This window comes from Emys orbicularis, chromosome 7 (assembly GCF_028017835.1).
Source record: "Emys orbicularis isolate rEmyOrb1 chromosome 7, rEmyOrb1.hap1, whole genome shotgun sequence".
NCBI lineage: Eukaryota > Metazoa > Chordata > Testudines > Emydidae > Emys > Emys orbicularis.
The window spans coordinates 111,507,762-111,534,175 of NC_088689.1; the positions used below are offsets into that span (position 1 = coordinate 111,507,762).

Genomic DNA, 26,414 nt, shown 5'->3' on the forward strand with positions numbered 1-26,414 from the left:
GTTTACACGTTTTGTGTTGCATGGCCCATTTTTCTTACTGCCCTCATTTGTTCCCAGATTCACACGAACAGGCTACCGCAAAGAGGGAGGCAGAGTGACACCCAGACCCTTCTCCATGTACAGCACTATGTACCTGTACAAGATCAACCACCTGAAGCTTATTATGTGGTCCTGGCAGTTAATCACTATGGGGCAAATTCATCCCTGTGCTGGTGTGAGCACTGGTGCAGGGACAGAAGGAGGCAGCTTGTGCTTCCCTTATTCTGGGCAGCCAGGGTCCCACCTCCACCCTCCTACAGCCTACCCCTGCCCTTGCAGTGGGGGAGGGTGAGGGACTCACTTAGAGGGGGTAATAAGACCCTATGTGCAGGGGTTATTCCCTGGGGGGTGGAGGTTTGTGTCTGCTCTACAGCCCCTTCGCACCAACCTAGATGGCATAAAGAGGCTGCAGGGCAAATATCAGTTTGGCCCTAGGAGCTCAATCACTTACGATGCAGAGGGCCACCCATTCCCACTGAGGTCAATGGGAGCAAAACATGTTCAGCTTCTTGCAGGACCAGCCACCCCAAGAAAGCTGCAGATGGCTGCAAGGCAGCATGGTTCACCAGTTCTCCAGCTCCTGGACCCCGCAGATGGCAGCCAATTTCCCCACTAAGTGCTCAGCTCTATGGTCAGCTCTTCCTGGGTCAGAACTGTGCAGATAGGAGATACCCTCCTTGAGACATAGGAGGGGGAACATTTAAGGACATACACAGCCCTGGATCCACAGCACACAGAGCTCTGCTTCATATCAACGGCCGTTCAATATGCAGCTCAAGGGCATCTGTTTGTTTTGACCCTTCGTTCGTTAAAGAGAGTTTAAATAACGTGGGAACAGTTGTCACTTTCATGCCCTTTGCCTTGAAGTGCCATGATCATGCTAAGAAATTTGCACTCTGGATTGCTACCACGGTTGGCTGATCTCCTAAGTGGGGATGGGGGAAAATGACTGGGCACATACACAAAGCCATCCCTCCACTAAACGTACCTCCTGAATGCATGTGTTTTGAAAGGAGATTAGGAGCAGGGCACTAAAGCAGGAAGGAGAATGGCTCATTTTAAACAGCTGTTGAAAAAGGATTCGTTTCCCATTTTTCATGGGCACCTGGGTCAAGTCATTAGCCCCTCTGTTCAACTGCTCTAATTCTGCACAAATTAATCTAGGCATTTTAGAGCTTTAAACTTCTAGAAAAGGAGCAGTTATTAGAGTTTTATGTTCCAGTAGATTATGCTAAAGGACATTACAAATTCCCCCTTTCCCAAGTTATCCTGGAGGGGTAATGAAACGTGAGCTTCGCCTTGGGCTACTATCGGTCACCAACGACTGAATGTGTGCGCACAGGATTGGAGCCCAGCAACCAGGTGACTGAGAAAGCACCGCAGAGGTGATGGGAACTGGAGGTTATACTATCTGATCCTGGGCACCATGAAACACGAACAATCAGTCTCGACTTATCCAGTCCCCAGAAAGAGCAGGTCTGCTTTGCAGAATGTGACGTTTACCCCATAACAGAGCAGGCTGGAACTGCATTAATATTATGGTATCGGCACTGAATTCAGCCTAGGTTTAGATGAGGATCCAACCCACTGCCAGCTCTGGTCTTATAGAAGGAGAGATTAAGGAAAGGTCTACACTTGGAGCTGGGGGTGCGATTCCCAGCTCACGTGGACATAATCATGCTAGTTCTCATCTGAACCAGCATACTAAAAATTATAGCAGAGCCACAGTAACATGGGCAACAGCAGCATGAGCCATCAGCTAAGAGTATAAACCCACCTGGACCCCGTGGGTACGGCAGCTAGCCTGTGCCACGACTGTCCATGCTACTATGGCTACACTACCATTTTTAGCACGCTACTTCAGATGAGAGCTGGCACCAGTATGCCCACACAAGCCGGGAATCACTCCCCCAGCTCAGAGTATGGAAGTAGCCTAAGGGCACATCTACACTGCAATCGGAGTTGTGACTGCAGCACTGGTAGCTATACCCATGCTATCACAACTAAAAATATCAGTGTAGACACGTCAGCACTGGCTTCAGCGTGGGCTAGTAATGTAAGTACATGTCCAGGGTCCCCGGCATGCTTGTCCAGTCTGCACTGAAGTCCATGCCACTGCATCTACATTGCTATTTTTAGTGATGCTGGTGTGGGCAAGTCTGCCTGCACTGAAATCACACCTTGGGTTGCAGTAGAGACTTACCCAAAGATGGATAACTATGAGGCTTCCTAGGGTGAAATCCTGGCTCCATTAGAGTCAATGGGAGTTTTGTCATTGACTACTTCCTTTAGGAATATTTCCTCTCATTGATTCTTCTAGTCCACCACCTTCTTCTCTTCAAACACAGCGGCACATGATCAAGCAGCAATTACAGCAGTGCTGAGCTGGAAGACCAGCACTCATGTTTCAGCATTTCTTCCATAACTGGACCAACTTGTGGTCTAATTCTCCATCTACCTGCGTCATTTACAAGGCAAGTGCCAGGCCCTGCACAATTAAAGATGCACCTTGAAAGCCAGATGCCTAAGGATTGTTCAATAGAAAAAAATTCATTTTGGGGTACCCTTGTAATAATTGGGTTTACACATTTATTTTAATTGTAAACTCAATTATAATCTCTCAATATAATGCTGTCCTCGGGAGCCAAAAAATCTTACCGCGTTATAGGTGAACCCACGTTATATTGAACTTGCTTTGATCCACTGGAGTGTGCAGCCTGCCCCCTCCCGGAGCACTGCTTTACAGCGTTATATCCAAATTCGTTTTATATTGGGTCGCGTTATATCGGAGTAGAGGGGTGTGTGTGTGTGTGTGTATATATATAGATATATATACACACACACACACACACACACACACACAGAAAGTTCATAAAAATATCACAATAACCTATAACTAATGTTTAAAAGTGTGACCCCTCCCAAACCTCCTAAATTAGTCTAAACAAAAAACTAATATAGTTCAACAAAACTGTTAAAATCATACCTAGTAAAAACAAAAAAAGTAACACCAAAAATAAATCAAAATTAATCTCAAATGTTTAGCCCAATTAATAAACAAAATGACAAAAATAAGCTATTCCACCCACCATTCCCTTTATAAGTCCTTAAAAACAACAACAAACTTTAAAAAACAAATTAAAAACTGAAGAAACTAAAGCCATTTACACCATCATAACTGCCAGGCCCAACACCTGCTAAGGCCCCAGGTTTCATCAGCCCAGGCCGCCTTCATCATCATCCTAGGATGTCCAGACCAAACAGGGCAAAAGGAACATTATCAAGGAACAACATCACCTCCTCTACCAGCTCCAGCTAAGTCCCAAACACTACCTACAATAAAATGAAATCAGACTTTAACAGTAGCAGCAACAACGGCAGCTCCAGACTCTCCCAAATAACTTTTCTCCTTTACCCAATAACCTGTTTGTACCATCTAAAACACTGTCAAACAAGGGTTTTTTTCTTCTAAACTCTCTCCAGCTGAAATAAAAAAAAATAAAAATAAAGCCTTACTTAATACTTTATTTTTCAAATCCTTTAACTGTTTTTCCTATTAATAATGAACGTTAATAGTATATTTGCCACAACAGTAAGTAAGGGTAAAGTCCCTGTAAACCAAACCTGCGTTTAATGTTAAACAGTAAGTGGGTTATGTTAACACCTTTAGCCCTTTTATTCCATCTAAATTAATACAACAGTACTAAGGATGTGAATTTAGCACAGCTTGTGATGCTGCAGGGCAATGGATTCCCAAATCCAATGTGCCCATACAAGCCTAGAGCTAATCACTTTTTTCTATTCGTTTACTTGACAAACTTCATCTCATCCAATGTGTTTCAGCAGAATGTCTATTTTTCTCCCCAGATGTCTCTCCCTGGAGCTATCCAATGTAATATCTGTACCGTGGTTCACATAAAACATCAGCATTAAAAACAAACAAGGTTTGGCTTCTTACTGCAAGTACACACCTGTGTCTGGAGGTTTCAGGGGGAGTCTGCTCTGGTGAGCAGGGAGTATTTCCAACTTGACATTTTCCGAAGTGGTGGCTAAGAGCTGAGTGGCCTCTAACAAGGAACAGTGCTCTGTGCTGGTGCCATCGATGGAGAGGATGTGATCACCAATGTGCAAGGCCCCACATCTGCAGAGAAAAGACACAGCCCATTATCTAAGAGCACAGATTTGCGTCATGTGGTTAGTACTAGAGTTGGGCAAAATTCAGCAATTTTGGTTACCAGGGCTTTCACGTGAACCAGTTTTCTTCTCAGTTTTCTGTTCTCCCCTTTAATTTCCAGTTTCTAGCAAATGAAGCCAAAAACTCAAAGGGTGACAATCAAGTCTGGATTGGTTCAGTTGAAGCCAAATCAAAAACCTATGAGTTTCTAATATTTTGCACCCACAGCTAAGGCAGGATAGGTTGGCTGAAAACCCAGCCAGCTTCTTTATGAACACAGACCGAGTTTCAGGTGTATATTAAATCCTGGCAGCCAGTGAAGGAATTCAATGACAAGACTATTACACTAATCATGACCTATGATTGCAGAAAGGCCTGTATTTCCTATACCCTAGCGTAAAGCGATAAAGTGTATCTAACAAATGGGCTCAAGCCAGAAACGTCAGCTCTATATTTTTGAGCATCTCAAGGCTTGAAGATATTCAGATGTAGGCTTTATATTTGGGCTCAGTTCTCATATGCATTGGATCAAATTTTCATCCCTGATGTATAAAGACCAATGAGATTTTTTTAATCCCACAAATTTTCCACAGAATCTTTGAACATGACTAAAAAAAAAAAATACATTATTTTTTCTAGAAACTAGTGCATTTCAAATGGGGGAAGAAGTGGAATCTAACTAAAAGGGTACAAAGGAAGCAGCAGAGAAGACAAGTGCAACACTGCCATCTTGCTTGGGATCATACCTGTCTACTACGCTAGCTGGCTTGATCTTGTCAATGACTATGACCTGTTTATTCCGATGTGTGCCTGTTGTCAGAGTGATTCCTAGTGTAGATCCAGGAGTCTTGGCTATTTCCACTAGTAATGGACCGGAAGCATTGGCTACAGTATCTGAAAAACAAAACAGCATGGAGTCTTAAGACAGTTCTATTTCAGTTTTTTCAACTATAAAGTATCGAGGAAGGCAACGACTTGGCAATTTGCACGTTCACCAGTATAGATGGAATCTTAAATACCCAGTTCTCAGTATCCGCCCCTTGCTGCACCTTTACTTCCTCTTGTGTCAATACGTAAGCTCTGCAGCTTCTAAACAAAGATGTGGTAATAGGATCTAACGCTCTTACAAAGTTTCACCAGTTTCCACATGACCACCTTTTACTACATTGATGAAATAAGATCAGGCCAGACAGTACTCTAAGACCATATAATACTTACATCAATAATATTAAAAGCAAGCCACAATGTTTGCCTCCTGGGAGGTTAGAGAGGGTTGCAGAGTGGAGAGACAATGCACTAGTTCTCTTCCTAGAAAGGTACAAAGAAACCCAGGGAGAGAATAGAAACCTACATAACCAGCTATGCAGAGACAGGCAAGTGGGTCTGCACACAAGACGGAGCCAGGAACTCCTCAGTAATCATGGCTTTGGCACAGACTGCCTCTATGGCCTTGGACAAGTAATTTCACATCTCTGACTCAGTTTATTTATCTACAAAATGGGACTAAAGACCCAGACTTACCTATTACCTGACAGGAGTGAGGAAATTTTGTAATTTGTTCATGTCTGCAAATGTATTTTCATTATAACTAACCATCAGATGCTGTATTAGAGACTGTGCCTGCTCAGACACACACACAGATTCATAGATTAATACACCTCTACCCCGATATAACGCGACCCGATAGAACACAAATTCGGATACAACGTGGTAAAGCAACGCTCCCGGGGGGCAGGGCTGCGCACTCCGGTGGATCAAAGCAAGTTTGATATAATGCGGTTTCACCTATAACGCGGTAAGATTTTTTGGCTCCCGAGGACAGCGTTATATCGGGGTAGAGGTGTATCTTAACTCCCTTCATAGCTGATAAACTATTTCAAGAGGAGAGGGAAAAAATCTGGATACCAGGCATCTGACTACCTAGATAAGGGTCCCCCTCCCCCCTATGAGATAACCTAAGGCCATCGTAAAGCAGCAAGATTTATGAAGCAGATAAAAGTTTTAACACTACGCAGTCCACAGCCAGAGTTGGAACCCTCCCCAGCACTCTGGGATGTGAGTAGGTGGAGAGCTTCACAGAAAGTCAGTCATCTGCTTCAAAAGAGAAGCTAATAGAATCACCTCTGAGAATTCCTGCATTTGGTGCCTCCAAGGCCCTTGATTATTCTGGGCAAGGCTTTTGTCTTCTACAGTGTGTGCACACACCTACTCTGCACTAAAGTGCTGATATTATTTGACTGCAATGAGAGACAGGGCTCACTCCAGCTTTCAGATAAATGGGAACGCATTGATGTGGGTCTCAGAAGTGTCGCTGTTCCTTGTGATTTTACACTGTTCCTCATAGACACTCACTCTCTGGACACAACTAGGGACATGTCTACATTACGCACTGGATCGATGGGCAGCGATTGATCCAGCGGAGACGCAATAAATTGACCACCGAGTGCTCTCCTGTCGACTCCGGTACTCCACTGGAGCAAGAAGCGGAATCGACGGGAGAGCGACAGCCGTCGACCTACCGCAGTAAGTAGATCGAAGTACGTCGACTTCAGCTACATTATTCACATAGTTGAAGTTGCGTAACTTAGATCGATCCCCCCCCCCCAAGTGTAGACCAGGCCTATGTGAGCAGAAGTTTCCATCACCTGGACTTTTGCCAGGAGATGTGCAGAGCTTCAGTTTTCTAGATCTCAGTTAGGCCCTGTTCACAATGGCTATTTACTCCTAATGGGGAGCCATGTTTAAGCTTGGTTTGTACAAGATTCGAGCTAAAATAGTTTTTAACATGTTGGTGTCAATTAGTGTGTCAATGGGTGTGTCACACATTCTTTTAGGACACAATGAAAGGAGCAATTACATTAAGCCCCTTTTAGTAATAGAGAGAGCTGAGTACAAACAACGGAGGTACTGCCCAAGGCACCTTCTAGGTTAGAGCGAAGCCATCTGGGTTGAGGGATTTAGGATATTGGTTTTGCAGCCTGTGGGTGTTAGGCCTGGTCTTCACTGGCAAGTTTCTGCGCAGTAAAGCAGCTTTCTGTGTTGCAACTCCCAAGGTGTACACACTGCCAAACCACTTAGGGTGCAGAAACTGCGCAGTTGCAGCGCCGTAAAAAATCCACCCCGACGAGAGGCGCATACTGTATCCCCTTCTGCGCCGGGGGTACAGTGCCGCCGTGCCAGTGTAGACCCCCTGGTCGCTTACAGCACTGCGATTGGCCCCGAGAGGTGTCCCACAATGTCTGTTCTCGCCTCTCTGGTCATCGGTTTGAACTCTACTACCCTGCCCTCAGGTGACCAATCGTCATCCCCACCCCGTAAATTCCTTGGGAATTTTGAAAGTCTCCTTCCTGTTTGCTCGGTGATGCGTGCAGTCGTCTCAGTGCATCTTTCCAGGTGGCCATGCCTGCTCCGTGCACCAGGCGATCCCCTGCTTGGAGCAATACCGAGCTGCTGGACCTCATCAGCATTTGGTGAGAGGATGCTGTCCAGTCCCAGCTGCTCTCCAGCCGTAGGAATTACGATACCTATGGACATATTTCACCATGCATGACAGAAAGGGGCCATGACCAGGACACATTGCAGTGCAGGGTCAAAGAGAAGGAGCTGCAGAATGCCTGCCACAAGGCGCGGGAGGCAAACCGCTGCTCCGGTGCTGCGCCCACGAGCTGCCGGTTCTACAAAGAGCTGGACACGATACTCGGTGGCGACCCCACCTCCACTGCAAAGTCCACTGTGGATACTTCGGTGGCTCGCGTGCCAGTCGAGAGTGGACCGAGCCAGGAGGAGGAAATCTTGGATGAGGATGGGGAGGGGAAGGGGGGCCCAGAGGCAGAGGAAGACTCCGAAGCTAGAGACGCATACTAGGAGCTCTTCTCTATCCCGGACTTGTTGGGGGCAGGAAGGTTGCAGAAAGCAGGCCTGTGTCTGTATGATGCATGTACCACCACATGCCTAGACTGAGTGGTGGAACAGGCGGTTGATTGACTCCCTCACTTCACGGGAATCTGCCTCAGAGATCTCCAGGAAACTCTCATTGAGATACTGGGCAATCCACTCAGTTTCCACACACAAAGTTTCACAGAGTTAACTAAATCAGTTTAAACACATACCATTAGTAAAACCGGTGCAAACTTGTGTGTGTAAACAAGCCCTGAGTCACCACATGCTGCTGACCTCTAGGACAATGACCAGAGATTGCCCTCTGTTCATTTTTAAAAAAAACATTAGTTGAAGAGAGACCAGCCATTCAAACTTATGTCATTGTGCTAGGGAAAGACAATTTACTCTTCTCCCAAAATTAGGATCAGACACCTGCAATTTAGCAAAATTAGTACAGAGCAATTAGCACAGGGCTATTAAGTTCAAAACTAATTTAAAAGAATTGTTGAGAAAAGTCAGCAGGCAAAGTGAATGCGCACACGATTGAATCAATTTCTATGCATCCCTTCGGCACTAGGGAGATGTTACTGTGGCATAAGGCACTTCAGCACCTTCCTCAGGCATGGAAAGAAGGTGCTGGTGGCACCAACAGAGCGGGATAGTAAAGAAGCCCTAAAAAATTAGTCATCTGGGCATTTCAGGTGTGTAGCATAAGTAGAACAAGGCAGACTAGGCGCTGCACTCCGTAACACCAATCCCACTACAGATCAGAGTAAAGCCCAGTTAACAGTCGGTAAGATTCTCTCTCGCAAGCCAGCACAGGTTTAATCAGCTGTTTGGAGGCTCAGAGCTGAAGAGATATCCAACTCAAACCTTCAGTGTCCCCCAAGGGCCATACGCCCATTACTGCTGAGCTAACAGAACAGAGCCCACTGCTGCACAGGCTAAAGATACACAGCAGCTTTTCTAATGCCCGTCATATTTCGTTAATCAATAAAGGAGCCAAGGCCCTGTAAAGCAAGTAATACCTTGCACTATTATATTGACTTTCACATAGGGATCTCAAAACGCTTTATGGCCAACGAAGCCCCTCAGCAGTTCTAGGAGGGAGGTATCACGGTCCCCATTTTACAGATGGGGAAACAAAGACATTGAGATAAGCGACTTATGCAAGGACACAGTCAGTCAATTGGTAGCAAAGATGTGACTAGTAGAAGCCTTCTGACCCCCAAGTCCCTGTTTTGGGCACAAAACCATCCATCTCCTGATAGGAATGGGTGTGCCAGCTGGGGGGAAAATTTTCTACCCTCACACTTTCCCCTCTCTCTAGAAGCAAATCTTTGAGATTCTGAAATGATCCAATTGTGATCCAGGGAATCCCTCCATGCCAAGTGGCAGAGGGCATAGCATACCATCATCCACATCAGGCTGACATACTCATTGCCCCTGCTCACTGCTGTCACAATCTGTGTCTAAAAGGTGTCACGTGAGGTATCGCATGCAAACTGGTAACACACGGGACATGAATATTAATTGGATGATGGATGCACGGGCAGTGCATAAAAATGTGTGCTGGAAATATGCTCTTAACAGGTGTTTGGAAAGCAGTGCCTAAGCCCAGCCTCTCCTAGACAAAGGAATGTTGTTTTGCCTGGTTTCCAGTGTCTCCAATGTAAATTGAGCCAGGTAGTACCGCAGAGGACAATGAGAAGTACAGCTACGTAAAAGGCACACAAAGCCATCAAGCTAAATGAGCAGGGGGCGGGGCGGGAAGACCGCTTAACTATTATGATGGAGGATGAAGCCTTCACCCCAGGAAGCCTTCCTGGCTCTTGAAACAGAGACAATAGACTTTAGGAAACATAAGCAGAATCAGAAAGGCATTTTGGGATCCATAACTCGGGGGACACAAGAGGCCAGAACTCTTGTATTCTGAGAAAGGCAGATCCTTCACCCAAAGGGATTGAAATCTCTGGGGCCCGACTATAGGTGAGAAACCTGCTTAGACAAAGACTGCAACTTGCTGAAGTTCAGTTTTAGCCAGAAGAAAGCGTGTTTTGTTTTGTTTTACTTGTGCCCGTAGCTGTGTCTTCTGGTTTTACGTCTCACGTAAATCTCTGCTCTTTATTAATAAACTGACTCTTGTTTCATTACCAAACCATCGCAGTGCTGTGTGTTCAGCTGAAGGGTGAAGTCCTCAGCTAAAACTACCAGGCTGGTGTGTGCTCTGTGTCTTCGGAAGCAGCGAACTTCATAACTTCTGTGACAATCCAGCTAGAGGGACTGGACAGTGCAGGGGAGACGGTTTGGGGGAGACTCGGGAGTGGAAGGGCTATTGGTGTCACCCTGCAAGGAGTAACCAGGCTGAGGGAAGCCAGGGTGAGGCCACTGCCGCGGTGAGCGGGCTGCTGAGCCAAAGCTGCACAGCCAGAAGCACTCCGGGATACAGGGCAGGTGCTGACACAGCCCCTATTGGTCTGGATAACACCCAAACGAATCCTTAACTCCTCGACCTTTGTCATAAACATCTGTGCTTACAGCCTGATACAACTGCCACTGAAATGAATGGAAATGCTCCCATTGACTTCATGAGGAGCTGAATCAGGGCCTTATGAATTTCAGCACTGGTTCAAGTATACCAGGAGAAAGGCCCTTGGTGAGGCTTCAAGCTGATTCAAAGAGGTGTTAACAGTTCACAAATGCTGCCAAATCCTTCCCACGCTTGTCCATACTGAACCCAACCCCTGACCCTGTCAAGGGCTGCCCAGCACTAGCTTCTAAGAGCTGCCTGAACCTTTAGGTTGTTCCCAACAATCTCATAAACCCTAATTTTCTCCCGCAAAAACAAAGCGTTAAACACCATCAAGGTTGTTTAGGTACAATGAATCCACCTCCCTGTCAACCTGGAGGAGAAGCATCCCAAATCAGACCACAGCAGGCTGTGTACATGTACACACACACACACACACACACACACGGTTTTGATAACTGGCTGCCAGCTGACAGGCTACTCATGGGATGACTTAATGGATGCTACGGAATCAGTGTCCTCTTCGTTCAGTTCAGTCTGCCAATACAAACGTTTCACAAATACAGGGAGAACTTGTCAGCCAAGACCCTTGTCCTCAATCACATACGTAGGAGGCACTACAGCATTTCGTCTCTGTTTTGCATGTAGCTCTCGATCCCCTCCCAGTTTTGTTAAACTCCCTACGGATAGATGCTTTGGCAGCCAAGCATGCACCGTGAGGAGAGCAGGGAGAAAAGGCATGTCCCATGCTGCAAATGCACCTCCATACAGAGCTTCCTGCTTACTGACACTAGTCAGCTGTAAATTCATTCGGTTCTCAGAGTTCATGTCAGTTTATACAGTTTCATGGGTCACCCCTGAAGGCCAGACAGACCCTGCCACTACTCAGCTCATGCAGAGCAGTCACCAGTTCATTTAATGGTGCAGGACATTAGTCTCTCTCTGCTTTCTCACCAGGAGAGTCATACAGAACTGTAGTCTCCAACTAATGTTAGTGGGCCGGTAGGCAGCTGGGAAGGGAGAGAGGGTAGAGAACACAGCAACCCTCTAGTCCATTCATCTTCTCCAGCAGATAGCTTCCCCAAACTGTGAGTCGATCTTAAAAGCCTTCAGCCCTGTGCAGCAGCAGATATGGCTTATTTACAAAGTCACTATTTAAATGCTGCATATTGCTTTAGAAGAGCCCATGAAATATAATGTTGACACAGGAAAATGTTTGCTACTGCTGCTGCTAGATAAATGCTACAGTAAATACCAGGGCAAAGACTTTCAAAGCTGCCTTCGGGATTTGGACACTGAATTCCTATTCATTTTAATGGGAGTCCAATTTAACTCCTTAGATAGCTTTGAAAAAATCTCAGCTAAGAGAGCAATTTAACCATGAAAGCACCAGTTAAAAGAGCACACCGTGTGGCCCAGTTCCACCCAGGTTTCCACTGGTGAAAAACCTTGGAGCATAGTCCCCGCCAATTTTCCCTCCTCCACGTGAAACATCTGCTGAGGTGGGAAAGTCCTGCGGCAATGGAACTCTACCGCAATCTCCCTTGCGTTTGGAGGAGCTGAATGGAGCCCAGCTACTCTCAAAAGTGGGCAGTGCTGACCAGGAACGCAAACTGCCAGTGCATCTGGGAAATGCTATGGATTCAGAAGATCCTCTCAGCACCTTCTACTGACCGGGCTCCTATGAAGGACAGCAATCAAAACAATACCTGCACTCCACAGCGGTCAGTCCTCAACACTTGTTATATTTTACATTTTCCCAGATAGCTTATCAGTGTCCAAGTTCATTTGCTTCACTGCTCCAGGCAAATGGATCTCCATGGCCCCAATGAAGTATCAGGAAGTACCCGAGGCACTTCAGCTTCTTCCTGCCATCTCAACTGGAGGGAGCAAAGCCTAGTGGTTAGAGCAATGGCCATGTGTGAGGAGCTCTGGAGTCTATTTCTAGCTCGGTCACCAATATGCTGTAGGGCCTTGGACAAGTCACTCAGCTGCTCTGTGCCTTATGTTTCCCAGCTGTAAAATGGGGACTATTTAATTGAATGTTTGAAGGGGGTTTGATGTCCTCATACGGAGGATACAATCTGTAGAGATTATTAAATTTGCCAATGTTCATTCTGGCCCCTTGGAGGTCCATGTACCCTACTTCAGGAGCAAACTAGGAACTAACAGTTGAATGGGGGAGGGAGGAAATCCACACTCCCAACACACACTTTCCCTTTATTACTGTCTGAAAGAATTAAGGTTATTTCTCCTTTCAGACCAAAACAATCTCACGAAGAGTTAACCAGTGTGAGAGGAACGTGCGATAAAGTAAGCAACTGTAAAAACTAAATTACGGAAAAACCACGGAGGGACAATTAAAGACTCATTTTTAATTCACTTTAAATCAGTAGAACTAAAAATGCTCCATCCTGCTTCAGGGGGCGAAGCCAGCATCTGCCGAGCCACAGGCAGCCTTGCCAGCTCTGTAGACAGAAGTTCCTCACAGCACATTTATAAACATGCACCTCCTGTGGGGAGACTGTTGCCTTCACGGAGAGCAGAAGAGAGGGGACTTCTAATGGTTTCTCTGCCCCACCTCAAAATGTAAAACACTAGTCCAATCCAAAATGAATTTGCCCAACGGACGGAAGCTTAGAAATAGCATCATCTCCCCGCCTGTATTTGGATTACGGTAATAAAGAGAGTTAAAATAATTTTACATTAAATTATGTTCAACGATGCTGAGACGCAATCAGAAACAAAGGAACAAACATTACTAGCCACAGGACTAGTGGCAGGGGGAGCTCGCTCGCATATTAGCTGCTATTTTGGTGTCTCACACCTTCCTCCTACCCCACTTCCCCTGTGGAAGGCTGGTGAACCGTCCTCTTTAGACGGCAACGTTTAAAATAAGAAGTCACATTTTTGTGCAATCAATCAATCAATCAATCAATAAATAGCTCTGTCCTTCCAGTCTCAGACAACGAAAGCAAAGAAAGTACATCATGATTCCACTTCCACGGGATTAGAAAAACTCTTTATGGAGAAACTGTCCCATATATATATGGACTCGGCTAAGATTGGCTGTACAAAGTCAGACTACTATTCTATGCTCCTTCAACCCTAATATTTAGGTGTAAAGTTATGAAGAAATGCAAGAGAGTTGAACTGATCTCTCTTACTGTGACTAAGTCAGGCTTTAAAACCATCAACCCTATACAAAATATGAACCAGGGATGGATCTTAAAAGCCTGCTTCTCACCCACTATTAGCTGTTTGCATTTGCACAGACTCTTGGAGTCATGAAGCTCTACACAAGCATTCCATTCTGCAGAACATTCCTTAATTCAGTCCACCTGATTGTCCAACAGACAGTTGAAAAATAGCAACAACTAATGGAGAGTGGATCTTCCCTATTGAGATTTCTGGAACTGCTAGTATTCAGAAAACTACAAATAAACTAGAGCAATAAATACCACCACAGAAACAGTGGAAAGGACTTATTCCATGTCAGGCCTCTCTCTGGTTCCCCCTCATGCCTGGATGGTGCCCCACAGGAACCTAGCCTCAGTTTCCCCTCCTTCCTAGTGTCAATCCATATGCTCCTGAAATACACTTTCTTGGGTTGAGGACCCTTGTCATGGGATAACTTATTACATGTCTCAAAGACAAACTACACTCTGATTAATGTAACTCAAAACACCTCAGAGTCTGACACATTTTTTCCACTCTTGACACTTCTTCAGTCTTTCTTCAAAGAAGGCAATAACAATGTCCACCCACTCTTGGCTTAATACAAGTCCTGTGCCTCCTGGGTTCTCTTTCTGCTCCCTCTCCCTTCTTCAGGACAGCACACAAGGTGCTTCCTTTGGCCTTCCCTCACCGAAGCACTCAAAGAGATCATTAGCAAATGTCTCCTCTGCCATCTGCAGGCCCTTGGCTTTCTTCACGCTCAGTTCTCTGACCCTTACACAGGACAGTGGCCACAGGGCTGCTCCCCTGAGCCTTCCTTCCTGGAGTTTTTCCCCTGCTCAAGGGTCTGCCTGCAGATTCTCTCTGCAGACATCCTTTTCCCAGCCATTTGCTGCAGCTCTTTATAAGGAGCACCTATTCCTTTCATAGCCATATCTGATTAATGACCTGGGCTGGCTGGCTCCAGGCATCTGGCCCTTAAAGGGGCATGCCACCCTGTTACGGGGCTCAAAAACCTTGTGGTACTAGATAGATAAACTATGAAAGTGAGACTGCATTTGAAATGTGGTCAGAGGTGGGCAGAGGGCAGGTAACTACTGTGCAAGCTTCCTTCACACACCTCTGCCAATGCAAGTCAGAGTAGAGAGGCCTTCGAACACCCCTGGCTATTCCAGTCCCAGGTCTCTCTCGAGGAGTGATTGTGGACGGGAGAACCGACAAAAAAAAAAAAAAAAAAAAAAAAAAAAAAAAAAACCTCTGACATTTTGTTTCTCTGTCTAATGAGTGAATAATTCTGGAGACATTTTCTTATGACCCAAAACACATTGTGCAAAGCTCTCAAAAGATTTCAACTGGGAAAACAGCTCTTTAGCCCTCTAATCCTTTTCTCCTTGAGAAACTCATTAATGCTCTCTGGACTGCAGCCACCTTTGATTTCCTACCTTGCTGGCAAATCAGGAAACAATCTGACCTCATTAGCCTCTTCTCTTGCTGGCTCCAGACATGCTGACCTGGTACATGGGGTTGGCAGAAAAGGCTCCAGAAATAATTGTGACTTGTGCATGGCATCAGAATCTAACCACAGCTCTCTGAGCTTCCATAGCCAACACAGCTTTGGACTCTGGTAACTTTAAACTCATTAACTATGCTCGCTGAAGTAACTTGTGTGTTACAGAGCAGCTCTAAGTTGTTATACAGCAGCTAATTACAACCCCTCCCCCATGGTCCGGAACTCAGACCCTCAAGGAAATTGTTTAGAAATACCTCCTTATCCTCTGTCCTTTTCTAGCAGGTGTTCTTTAATTGGGAGTTTCCATTGACCACTTATTGTTTCTATTAGAATTTAATCTGAACTAAACCCCCTGAAACTGAGCCTCCCCAAACAGACATGTTCAAACTCCCGAACCAAAATATGTCCATGTCCAGTATCCATTAGTCAATTAGTCTGTCTCCTGCACAGATTTACTACAGGCATTTGCTGCACAGCCATACAGCCCCTCTTTCTGTACCTCTTCAGTCCCAGCCCCTGGGACTTCCTGTCTGTGGCCCTGTCTACACTAAACAGTTCCTCTCATAAAATGAACCACTATTGCCATCACTGATGAAAACAGAGCATCAGCAGTTCCAGGTATTTCAACCCCTCTATCATCTAAACCTACTCAGAGCTCTACCAACCACGGGCCAGACTCTGCCATTCCTATGTTGAGAAGTACCTTACTCAGTGATTTCCCACAGAAATCAACTAATGCAGTTGGCATAACCTCTAAGATCAAGTACTCAACCTCCCAGGCACCCACTGAAAAGTCCATCCCAGAGCAACTCTTTCAGCCCCCCCAATTTGCTTGTCCTTACCCATAATGGTGACATCATACTCAATCTGGAAGAGCGCCTCCTGGCTGCACTGACGCAGGATGTTCAGCGCATCGGCATGAGTTATGCTGTGAAGGGGAATCCCATCAACACTCAGCAGCCTGTCCCCGATTTTCAAGGACCCTTCCCTGCAGGAAGCCAGAGGCAGAATTCAGTACAAATCTTGATCAAACATGATCTGAACATTCCCCTGGACAATAGTTTAGGGTATTTATAGTCTGATGTCCATCGTGTTTAATTAGCAGTATGAGAATAAAGAAACTGCCTCAGACCCCTTAATACGTTACCCTCTATCATAGCAATGGTGGTCCTTGAGAGATTTACATTCAGCTAATTAAGTGATCATTTTGGAAGAGGTACTCCTAGGCATAACAGACATCCCTACAGGAGACCAAGATTATATCAAGATAGCCATCCTATGGCTACAACTTCACAAGACCTCTACATTGAAAGCCGTAATTAAATACCCAGGAGAGACAGATGAGATGGGCCACAGGCTTTTATATCCTGAAGTCTGGTTAGAGCTGTGCATACATTTTGTTAACCTCAATTGCGAAAGGAGATAAAACCTGAGCATTACCTGTCTGCAGGGCCACCTGGCCTTACATAGGTGAGTACTAATGGTCTGGATTTGTGCCAATCTTCATGGGCTCCCCCTAGAACAAAACCAGAAGCGCCATTAGTAACTAATCTCTAGAGCTGAACACCCTTATTGTCTTAATAGGGGTGTTGAGGGACTAGAGACATTTTTCATTTAATAGCTGACAAAGCTTGCAAGCAAAGACGGCTCTGGATAATCAGCCATCAGTCCTTGAAGGTTGGTCAGTGCATACTTCAAGGCACAGTTTTGTCTCTCATACAAGATTTTCAACACAAATTTTCACTCATCCCTTTCGTTCCCGCATTCTCAGAGGCACCCCAACCAACGTTTTGCACATCCAGTCTTTATCATCCTCCTACGAGAAGTCACTGACCTCTTAGCACAAAGCCAAAACTGTTGCCCTCCTTGTATAGACACACCTCTATGGTCTTTGGAATAATGCCAGAGCTGCTCTCCGGTGCTATGTGCGGAGGGAAAAAGGAGAAAGATGCCTGTAACCCAAAATAGCATTAAAATACAGCATTTATATTCTAGATTTCCCCAAATCTGCCTAGACTAATACTTTGACATTGAAGTGAAACCCTGCCATATCTCAACCAGTTTCACTGTGTTCAGTGCCATTCAAAAGCCAGCAGTCATAGAGATGCAAAGTTCTTGACGTTTTTAATTAAAACACAAACACAGTCAACTGTTGACCTAAAAAAATTAAAAAATCCTAAGCCAACCTTTTAGCAATGAGGATTTCCCCCCCCCCATATTTTGACTTTTAGAAGGGGAAAAAATGGAAGTGAATGCTTTAAACTGATCCTAGGGGAAAATCAGGAACTTTATGCTGAATATACTGCTCCACTTAAGGTCAAGAAAGTACAGTGAATGAGAAAGAACAAAAAGGTCCATTCTCTGATGTGCAGCCATTAAGGAGTGTATTCGTTTTACCATTAATGGTGCTCCCCGCCACTCTCCCTCACTTTGGGTTCTTTACCCAACTAGCTTAGGGCATGGCTACACTTGCAGATGTAGAGCGCTGGGAGTTAAACCCGCCTTCGTAGAGTGCAGTAGGGAAAGTGCTGCAGTCTGTCCACCCTGACAGCTTCAAGCACACTGGTGTGGCCACATTTGCGGCACTTGCAGCGGCATTGGGAGCGGTGCATTATGGGCAGCTATCCCAGCATGCAAGTGACTGCAACGTGCTTTTCAAACGGGGGTGGGGTGGAGTGTGACAGGGAGTGTGTTGTGTGTATGTGGGGGGGGGGAGAGAGAGAGGGTTTTGGGGTGCTGAGAGTGTGTCAGCATGCTGTCTTGTAAGTTCAGATCTCCATCCCCCCACCACCTCTCTCTCACTCAAAGCAAACAATAAAGGTTTGCTTTTTCTCGGAGCTGATAAGCAGCCGGCTTCTCCGAAACAGAGCTTTGAAAGGGCATTTCCGCATTCCTGCAGCCGATTTCACAACAATGACAAGAGGGGCCACTTGACTTAAGGGGATTATGGGACGTTTCCAGAGGGCGATCAGAGCGCAGTAATGCAACACCTCGTTCACACTGACGCCCGGGCGTTGTAGCCAAGGTGCAGCAAACGTTATTCCTCTCGCCAAGGTGGAGTACCAGCCGCGCTGTAGCCGCGGAGTCAGAGCGCTCTACGGGCCTTGCCAGTGTGGATGGGGAGTGAGATAATGCGCCCGGGGCTCCTTTATTGCACTGTAACTTGCAAGTGTAGCCAAGCCCTTAAAGGGATGTCGGATGAGCACGTGCAGTAGAATGAGGGATTAATTTTATTAATTTACTTTTCCTTTCTGGTTTAGGTTGATTTGTTTCAAGATTTTTTTTTTTTTTTGGTGGTTAGTTTTTTTTGGGAGTGGGGGGTGGGTAAGAAGGGGGGTTGGGGATGGGAGGGAAATCACAGGGGACGGACGTCAATATTGAGAGTATCATTCTTATGGTGGAAAGGCCTCAATGAATGAGTTTTCCAAGATTTTTTTTTTGCATTATTGCTTTGTTCTTAATAATAAATATTAAGCCAAAAAAATTTCAACCCTCGTAACAGAATCCTTCTTTTATCTGAACTGGTTCATCTGCTTCTGGGTTTAAGACCCTCTAGCTACAGAACATAGGCTGAAAAACTATCTGTTGAAGACATGTAGCAAATGGAAGTGTTCAGAAGAAACAACATTTAATACAGTTCAACAGAGAAAGCAGAGAGGCGTATTAATTGGGTAGTTAGGATTCTGAATACTTTCCTATAACCACGATACACAAGAAAAAAAAGGGGGGGGGGAGAGAGGAGAGAAGAGAGGTAGCGTTGGGATGCAGATCAGGGATTTGCTGCCAAATCACAACAAGGCAACAGAAATCTAATCAGCCATCTCCAGCCAGTGTGCATGAGCAGGCACCCACTATGCTGGAAAGAGAGAGAGAGAGAGAACTAACTGCACTTCCAGAGTGGATCTGCAACCTCTACCAATGTTTCACAGACAGATGAAGACAGAACAGAATGCTGCCCCATTAAACATTCTTTTTGGTAAAGGGCATAACAAACAAATCCCATCGGTATCACAGAATGAGACAGTCAAGCAAAGAAAGTAACATTATCTTAGAGACACACACCAGCTGGGGGCAGTTCATACTCCACCTCCAGTACCACCCTTTCCCCTACATTCTTCAACAGGCTTATAATTTCATCATGCCGCAGTTTAGTCAGGTTAATCCCATTCACTGACTTGATGTAGTCTCCAACGTTTAACTGATCACTTCTGTAAAGAAACAACAATAAGATTCTCCATTATGTTCTGCCTGGGACATCTCTACTGGAGAATTTTGTTAAAAAAAAAAAAAAAAAAAAAAAAAAGCTACCAAAGATTAACCAATCTTAGCTGTATTATCAAAAGGAATAGGAAATATTTCCACTTGGCTGGAAAATGTGCCCATCGACTATTTTTCTAGGGGCAAACCTTCAGATTCAGGCAAATAATAATAATTGAAAAATACGTGTTTGCAACTTCCCTCCACGCCACTCACCCCGCTGTGAGAGGTTATCATGGAAAAACCAGAGACCAATGTCAAGTGCAACATCTGGAAAAAGTTCCAGCAAACAAGACAAGCTCTGTTTTTTTCCCTCTTTCTGCTTGCTCTCGGCAAAATTATTCTATTATTTCCTCCCTTTTCTCCTCTCCTTCACCATGTCTGCTCCCCCACTCCGCTCCACGGTCTCCTAGTTGATCATGAATCCTACAATGACAATGTTAGTGCTGGAGTTAAACTTTTAAGCCCACTGTTCAAGTTTGTTCAGAATTAGGCCAAGTGTATTCACTCACCCTAGCCAGGATGTAATCTACTATTTAGATGCATTAAAAAATAAAACTGCTTGGGTTTTGTGGAACCACTTATGTCTGTAACTGATGGGATTGAGAGAAACCACAGAAACTGGTTTTGTTTAACCATTCCAAAACCTGTTCTAAAACGTTGTTTCGTGATCATTGCATAGATCATAGGAAATAACTCTGAATGGAACAACAGGCTTTTCTTAGGAGATGAATAACTTGACATCTCATGGTACCATTAAAAATATTCCGAAGCCAACTCACTTGTCCTTATACATATCAGGTATTCAATACATCCACATACAACACTTTCCACACAGATTTTCTTACCTTGCTGCCAGCCCTCCTGGCCTCAGGTTTGAGACCCTTGGCTTTCCATCTTTGTCTGTGCCACCGGATATAGTTAAGCCAAGGGTGCTTCCCTCTTTCTTAATCAGCTCCACAATGGTGACCCCTCTGAATTCCTCTGAAGATAAATATCAGAAACAAATCAAACTAACGGTGAATGTTTCAGTGGAAGGTACCTTTGGTTCACACCCTGGGAGCACTATATCCCAGTGTATGGTGGGACCGAGCACAGAACTAGTCAATTTATTTGAAAAAATACAGAAAAATTGAGACTGGGGTATCAGCAGCAGAAGGGTAGAGGAAAGGGAGACGAGGGGGAGAAAAAAAATAAAAAATAAAATAAAAGGACAATAGGATGGTTCCCTTTCCTGTCAACTCGCTCATCTCATTTCTCCCTTTTCACTTCTGAAGCAATATCTCCTTTTACAGAAACTCAGGCAGAAACTTATGGTTTCTTCCAGGTCACTCCTACCTATTTTGGATCATGACAAAAATATCTGTATCTATTTAGACATTTGATGCTTCGGAGTAACCTGAACCACATTGTAAACAATTATTACTACTAAATATTTATATTACACTTGTGCCCAGAGGCTCCAAACAGAATCAGAATCCAGTTATGGTGGGTGTTGTCTCAAGTCACACTCCTCAGGGTAGTCAATAGGCGGACCGTGGGCCAAATCCGGACCGCCAGATACTTTTGAATGGATCTTTTTATTTACTTAACATCATTATTGTTATTGCGGTGTGGAAAATGTTTCTCTGGAGTCTGGACCTTCACTATACCTTGACCAAGAAATTTGAACCTTGACAAAAAGATAACTGACTACCCCTATCAGCTTACATTCTAAAACAAGTGATGTACAAAAGTTGAGGCGGGTAGTGGGATGCAACCAAATATGCACACAATTGATTTTACATGCAACTTTTAAAAACATAAATGATAACTGAAGAGCCAGCTCATCTTATCTGCCCACACAGTGCACCATTAAATTGGCTGATTTCTGGGGGTGTCTACACGGCAAAGAAAAACCCGTGGCTGGCCTGTGCCAGCCGACTCGGGCTCGGGCTGCAAGGCTGTTTCACTGCCGTGTAGACTTCGCTCTAGGACCCTGTGAGGTGTCTAGCTGCTGTGTAGACATACCCTTACAGGCCTTGAAGTAGAATTGTGTCCTGAGGAGAGATTTGGCATAGGAGTGGCTGTCTGGATCAGCTGAGGAAAAGTATTCCATGTATAAGCGGTGGGATGGAAGAAGGTGCTGGGGGAGGGCGGGGGGTTGTAAGAGCATAGAAGGCATGCAGATGGAACAAGAGAGGCTGGTATTACAGACAAGACAGACCGTTAGGGAGGAGAAGAGCTGCGAAGGACATTGTGTGTGAGGACAAGAAGCTTGAGCTTGATCAAGTAAAACAGAGGGAGGCAGCGGAGGGATTCAAATGTGGTGTGATGAGGTCAGAGCAACGGCCAAGAGCGACTGTCTCAGCAGCTCTTTTTTGTATGGACCAGAGAGGGGCAGCGTGGGTGTGAGGGAGGCTGGGGAAGAGGAGGTCACAGTAATCAAGAGGGGAGATGTGGGCCTGGACAGACAACACACAATTGATCTTAGAAATTTTGTGGTGGAAGAAGTGGTAAGATTCGGATGTGCAGGGTTTGAGAGGGGAAGGAGTCGGATTCTGTTGGCATATGGACAGCAGCTAGGGAGATATGGATGGTGAAATCCTTTCATTTAGGATAGTTTTCAGTTGCAACTGTACTCCACCCTTCTTCAGCTTGCCTGACTTGTCACAGGTGTTTTGACATTTTCCATACCCAGCTGGAGTCAAAAGTATTGGACACTTATAATGGATATAGGCAGAGCATGTTTTACAAGACATAATGGTTATAAATATTTATAACGGAGTCAATTATGTGGTACTTAATCCCCTTGTCTACCGTGTTAATGTCAGTTCTCTTTTTCCTGTGGACTAGTCATTCTTCACTCCCCTGCCCCTTCCATTATTTTAAGAGTGAATATTTGTTTGTTTGCAATTGGGGAACAATATTGCCCTTGCATACACAAGAAATGTTAAACTCTGTTAATTGGTGCCAGTTTTCGACACCTTACACCTAGTGTTCGAACGGTTTAAAGCCAGCCTCCCTAACGATCTACATTTTGGTATTTTACACGGACAGGGAAGCAGAAGGAAAATAAATGTTGGTGGAATTTTCAAAAGCGCCCTGCATTGGTGCAGAGGGAGAGGTAGGGCATTGCCTATCTCTGGACCCTGGGATTCAAATCTCAGTTGGGTTGCAGCTGAATTTGGTAGCCTCAGACTAGTCTCCTGGGGCTATTTGTCCGCGTGACAGAAACAACATATTATGGGCTCTCTTTGCTCAGGCAGAAGACTAGGAACAGCAGAAGACACTGGTGGGGAAAAAAACAAACTTGGGTGTCTTCTTGACAGAGCTTGGTATAGGAAACTTGCACAGCGTCTGCCTATGCTACAAGCTATTAGTCTCCATTTTTCATGAGCATTAAAGTCATTTACAATTTTTTAAAAAGCCAACTTTTAACCTTAAGAAGAAAAATACGCTGTGTGACACAGAAGAGACTCACAAGAAGGGGACACTGGCCACTTGAAATGCACTGTAAAGAGCAGCTCCAGATCAGGGCTTTGGAAGCTGCAAGCTAAAATCTTGCATCTTTACAATGAATGGTCAAAAATGAGCTTGTCTGGATGGAATAATGCAGCAGGCTCAATTGAGATTTGCTACAGAGAGGGGGAACATTTAAAGATTTGTAGAGTTTGCATTTTCAGGCCCTGAAAATCTCTGGAATCATTTATCACTACAGTAGCTCTCTGCAACTGTAGGGTTGTTTTCCCCCCCTTTTGCTTGGCGTATAGATCGTTTTAACACTTGTGGTGCCAAATGACAATCAGTCTGAGAGGTCTGGGTGGCACTTTGCTCTTTGTGCAATGCCACAGTAACGAAGCAAGGGGCAATTTCTTTGCAGTCACTCTGCATGTTGCTGTTCGTAAAGCACATCCCCCGCCACCAGGAGCCTGTGTACTTGATTAATGTGAGCGGGGAACCTCTTTGTGATCTAGCATCGTTTGGAAGGTATTCAATCTCTGCTGTGCCCCCATTTAACATGGCAAGCGTTGATTCATTCTCAAATTTTATGTCCATTATGCTCCTGGTCTTTAAACTCAAACAGTTTTGATTCACCGCCAAGTACAGTAACAGTTTTCAATTCACCAATCCAGGATTTCAGTAACTGCCAGAAACTTTCCCACTGTTCCCCGCTGTTCTAAACAGAATGCCATCCGGCACTATCTTGCAAATTTCCTCTTGACTAAAGAGACTACTGATCAACACAGATGGTGCCACAAGGGGTAATTATTAGCTCTTCAATGGGGCTTGATTTTGGTCCTTGACAAGTGTTAAAAAATGAGAAATCCCATTGTGCAATTATCCATCTTGTGGGTTCAAGGAGAAACTCAACGCCTAGAATGAAGTTGGAGAATAGTTTTTTTATCTATCTGTCAAGATAAACAATGTCCATTAAGTGAGCTGACTAAATGGGACCTAGGTCTTCCAAGATACCTAAGAAAAGCCAAGACAGAGAGTTAATTATTGGCAAGACACCCAAGAGCCACCTGCAAAATCATTTTATGAAACACCTGACCAGGGGCCTATCTGAAATGAGTTTGGGGTTCCAGTGTGGTTCCCATCATAATTCACCACCACCACCACCTTTGTTGGCAGTCTCAGAAGAGAGAGACCAGTGACTGGCCAGGCTCGGTGAATTAACCATCCCTAACAGTGACCTCCTCCAGGTCAGGGATAAGTTTCATCAACACGGCTTTCCAACACCTTTTCATCCCCTTCACATACAGTCAGGGACTGATTCAACCTCCAGGATGAGTTAGAATAGTCTATAGTCTCTTGCTCCAGCCCAGGATCACAAGAACACAGCGCACACTGGGCATGAACCCTCCCATCCCTGGAATACCCACTACACCAGGGAGGCCAAGAGCAGGAGGCACAGAGCTGGCTACGCTAGCTTGTTTCCATCTGAGGACTCACAAGGGGTGCAAAAACAATGGAGCAGGGCCAAATATCTGCCCCGTCCCTACCCCCCAAAAAACACATTCAGTACAAATCCCACAGATCCTCGCTCTACTTTTCTTACTTTCATCTTTCAACATACATACGAGGATACCAAGCCCCCATCTTTGTTAGAATGTGTGTTCACTGGCCAGTGTGGCCATCTGACACTGTTCAAGAGCATTGTAATGATCTACAGAAGAGGCCTACCACCAGTAACAGCAGTGAAAGTTTCTCCATTTCCACACTACATCTTTGGCCCCCTATCGGCTTTTCTGCACTGGAAAATTACATCATGTTAGAATGTGAGTGAGGAGTCACGGTACCTAACACAATGTTAAACACAATTTAGAGGTTGGCAGAGACTTGGACTGTCATATTTAACGTTGCACGTGGTCAAGGTTAACCCTAGAGGACATCGGGTCACAACTAACTAAAGCGTGAACTCCGAGTTGATCACAAAGAGCTGACTTGCTGCTAAACATCTCAGTCCCAGTCCACACCAAGTGTTTAGCACGGTTTGCTTGCTCCCATGATGCCTCAATGACATTTTTAAACCTGGTAGAAGTTTGTGAAAGCAAAAAAAAAAAAAAAAAAAGTTTTTAAAAATGAAGAATTTCACAGGAACTGCCCTCCCCCCACCAGACTTTTCTTGAAAAGGTTTAATTTTTTGCAATCTTTCCATAGCCTTTAAAAAAATAACCCTATTATAGAAGTTTTTCATTTACTGAAACACCAGGGATTTGGTAAACCATTTACTGAAAAACCTGGGTTTGGCAAACAGAAAACACCATTTTGATAATGGTTCTGATTAAAAATTCAGTATAAACAAAGTCCCCAAAAAATACAAAAAAATGAGTGTTTGGAATCCTGTGAAATAGAAAAAGCTTTGAAGTTTTAAATGTTTCATGTTTCCATTCTTCAGCCAGCTTCAGTACATTTGTAGCGCCCGCAGGCCCCAACCAGGGCCCAAATTTAAGAGCGAAATGGAGTCTCGAGTTCCAAGTTTATTCGTATCTCCAGATTCAAGGTGTACCTCCCAGACAGGCTGCCCTGCAGATACTTGCCCATTCAGAACTAGGCCTAAATCACAAACTCCTTTCACCAGGTTCCAATCATCATGCACCGACTGAGCAAGTGGCCAGTTTTTGTCTTCTCACTGCGTATGTCTACACTGCTGTCAGGTGGTGTGACTGGAATCTGCGTAGACATAACCAAGCTAGCTTTGATTGAGCTCGCTCTTTAAAAACAGCAGTAAAGCCATGGCAGCCCAGGTCATCTGCCTGGGCACGTACCCAGGATCCTGGGTGGGCTTGTACGGGCCTGTGCCACTGTAGCTTCACGGCTATTTTTAGTGAGCTAGCTTGAGTACGTGTACACGTGCTGCAATCACACCTCCAGATTACAGTGTAGACTTGTCCATTGAGCCAGAACCTCTGGAGCGGATGGCAGAGTGGAGGGTGGCTGTACTTCTCATGGGGCAGCATAGAGGGAGCGGATAGACTAAGGGCTGGTCCACACTAAGCCCCCAGTTCGAACTAAGATACGCAACTTCAGCTACGTGAATAACGCGGCAGGCAGGCTCCCCCGTCGACTCCGCCTACTCCTCTTGTGGAGCAGGATTACCGGCGTCGACGGCGAGCGCTTCCGGGATCGATTTATCGCGTCTAGACAAGACGCGATAAATCGATCCCAGAAGATCGATTGCTTGCCGCCGAACCAGCGGGTAAGTATAGAGGTACCCTAAGGCTCCTTGATCAGGACAAGTGGAAGGGAAAGTTTTATAAGCTTGAATTAATAGGCAAGGGGTAAAAAAAAGTTACCAAATAAAATAGGCAAGGAATAGTTACCAAGTAACTGATAACGGCAGCCAACAGAACAACAAAAAT

The 26,414-nt window shown here is 45.1% G+C and overlaps 1 protein-coding gene across 1 annotated transcript in view; it reads right to left on the reverse strand.

Moving 5' to 3' along the window:
- Positions 1-26,414, reverse strand: part of GRIP2 (glutamate receptor interacting protein 2) — a 247,512-nt gene that overhangs the window by 53,293 nt on the left and 167,805 nt on the right. The window contains exons 3-9 of the mRNA XM_065407705.1: positions 20,415-20,550; positions 19,372-19,517; positions 17,144-17,230; positions 16,750-16,825; positions 16,152-16,297; positions 4,960-5,107; positions 4,011-4,180 (exon numbers count right to left, since the gene is read on the reverse strand). Coding sequence (XP_065263777.1) covers positions 4,011-4,180; positions 4,960-5,107; positions 16,152-16,297; positions 16,750-16,825; positions 17,144-17,230; positions 19,372-19,517; positions 20,415-20,550 — 909 coding nt within the window. The remainder of the gene's footprint in view (positions 1-4,010; positions 4,181-4,959; positions 5,108-16,151; positions 16,298-16,749; positions 16,826-17,143; positions 17,231-19,371; positions 19,518-20,414; positions 20,551-26,414) is intronic.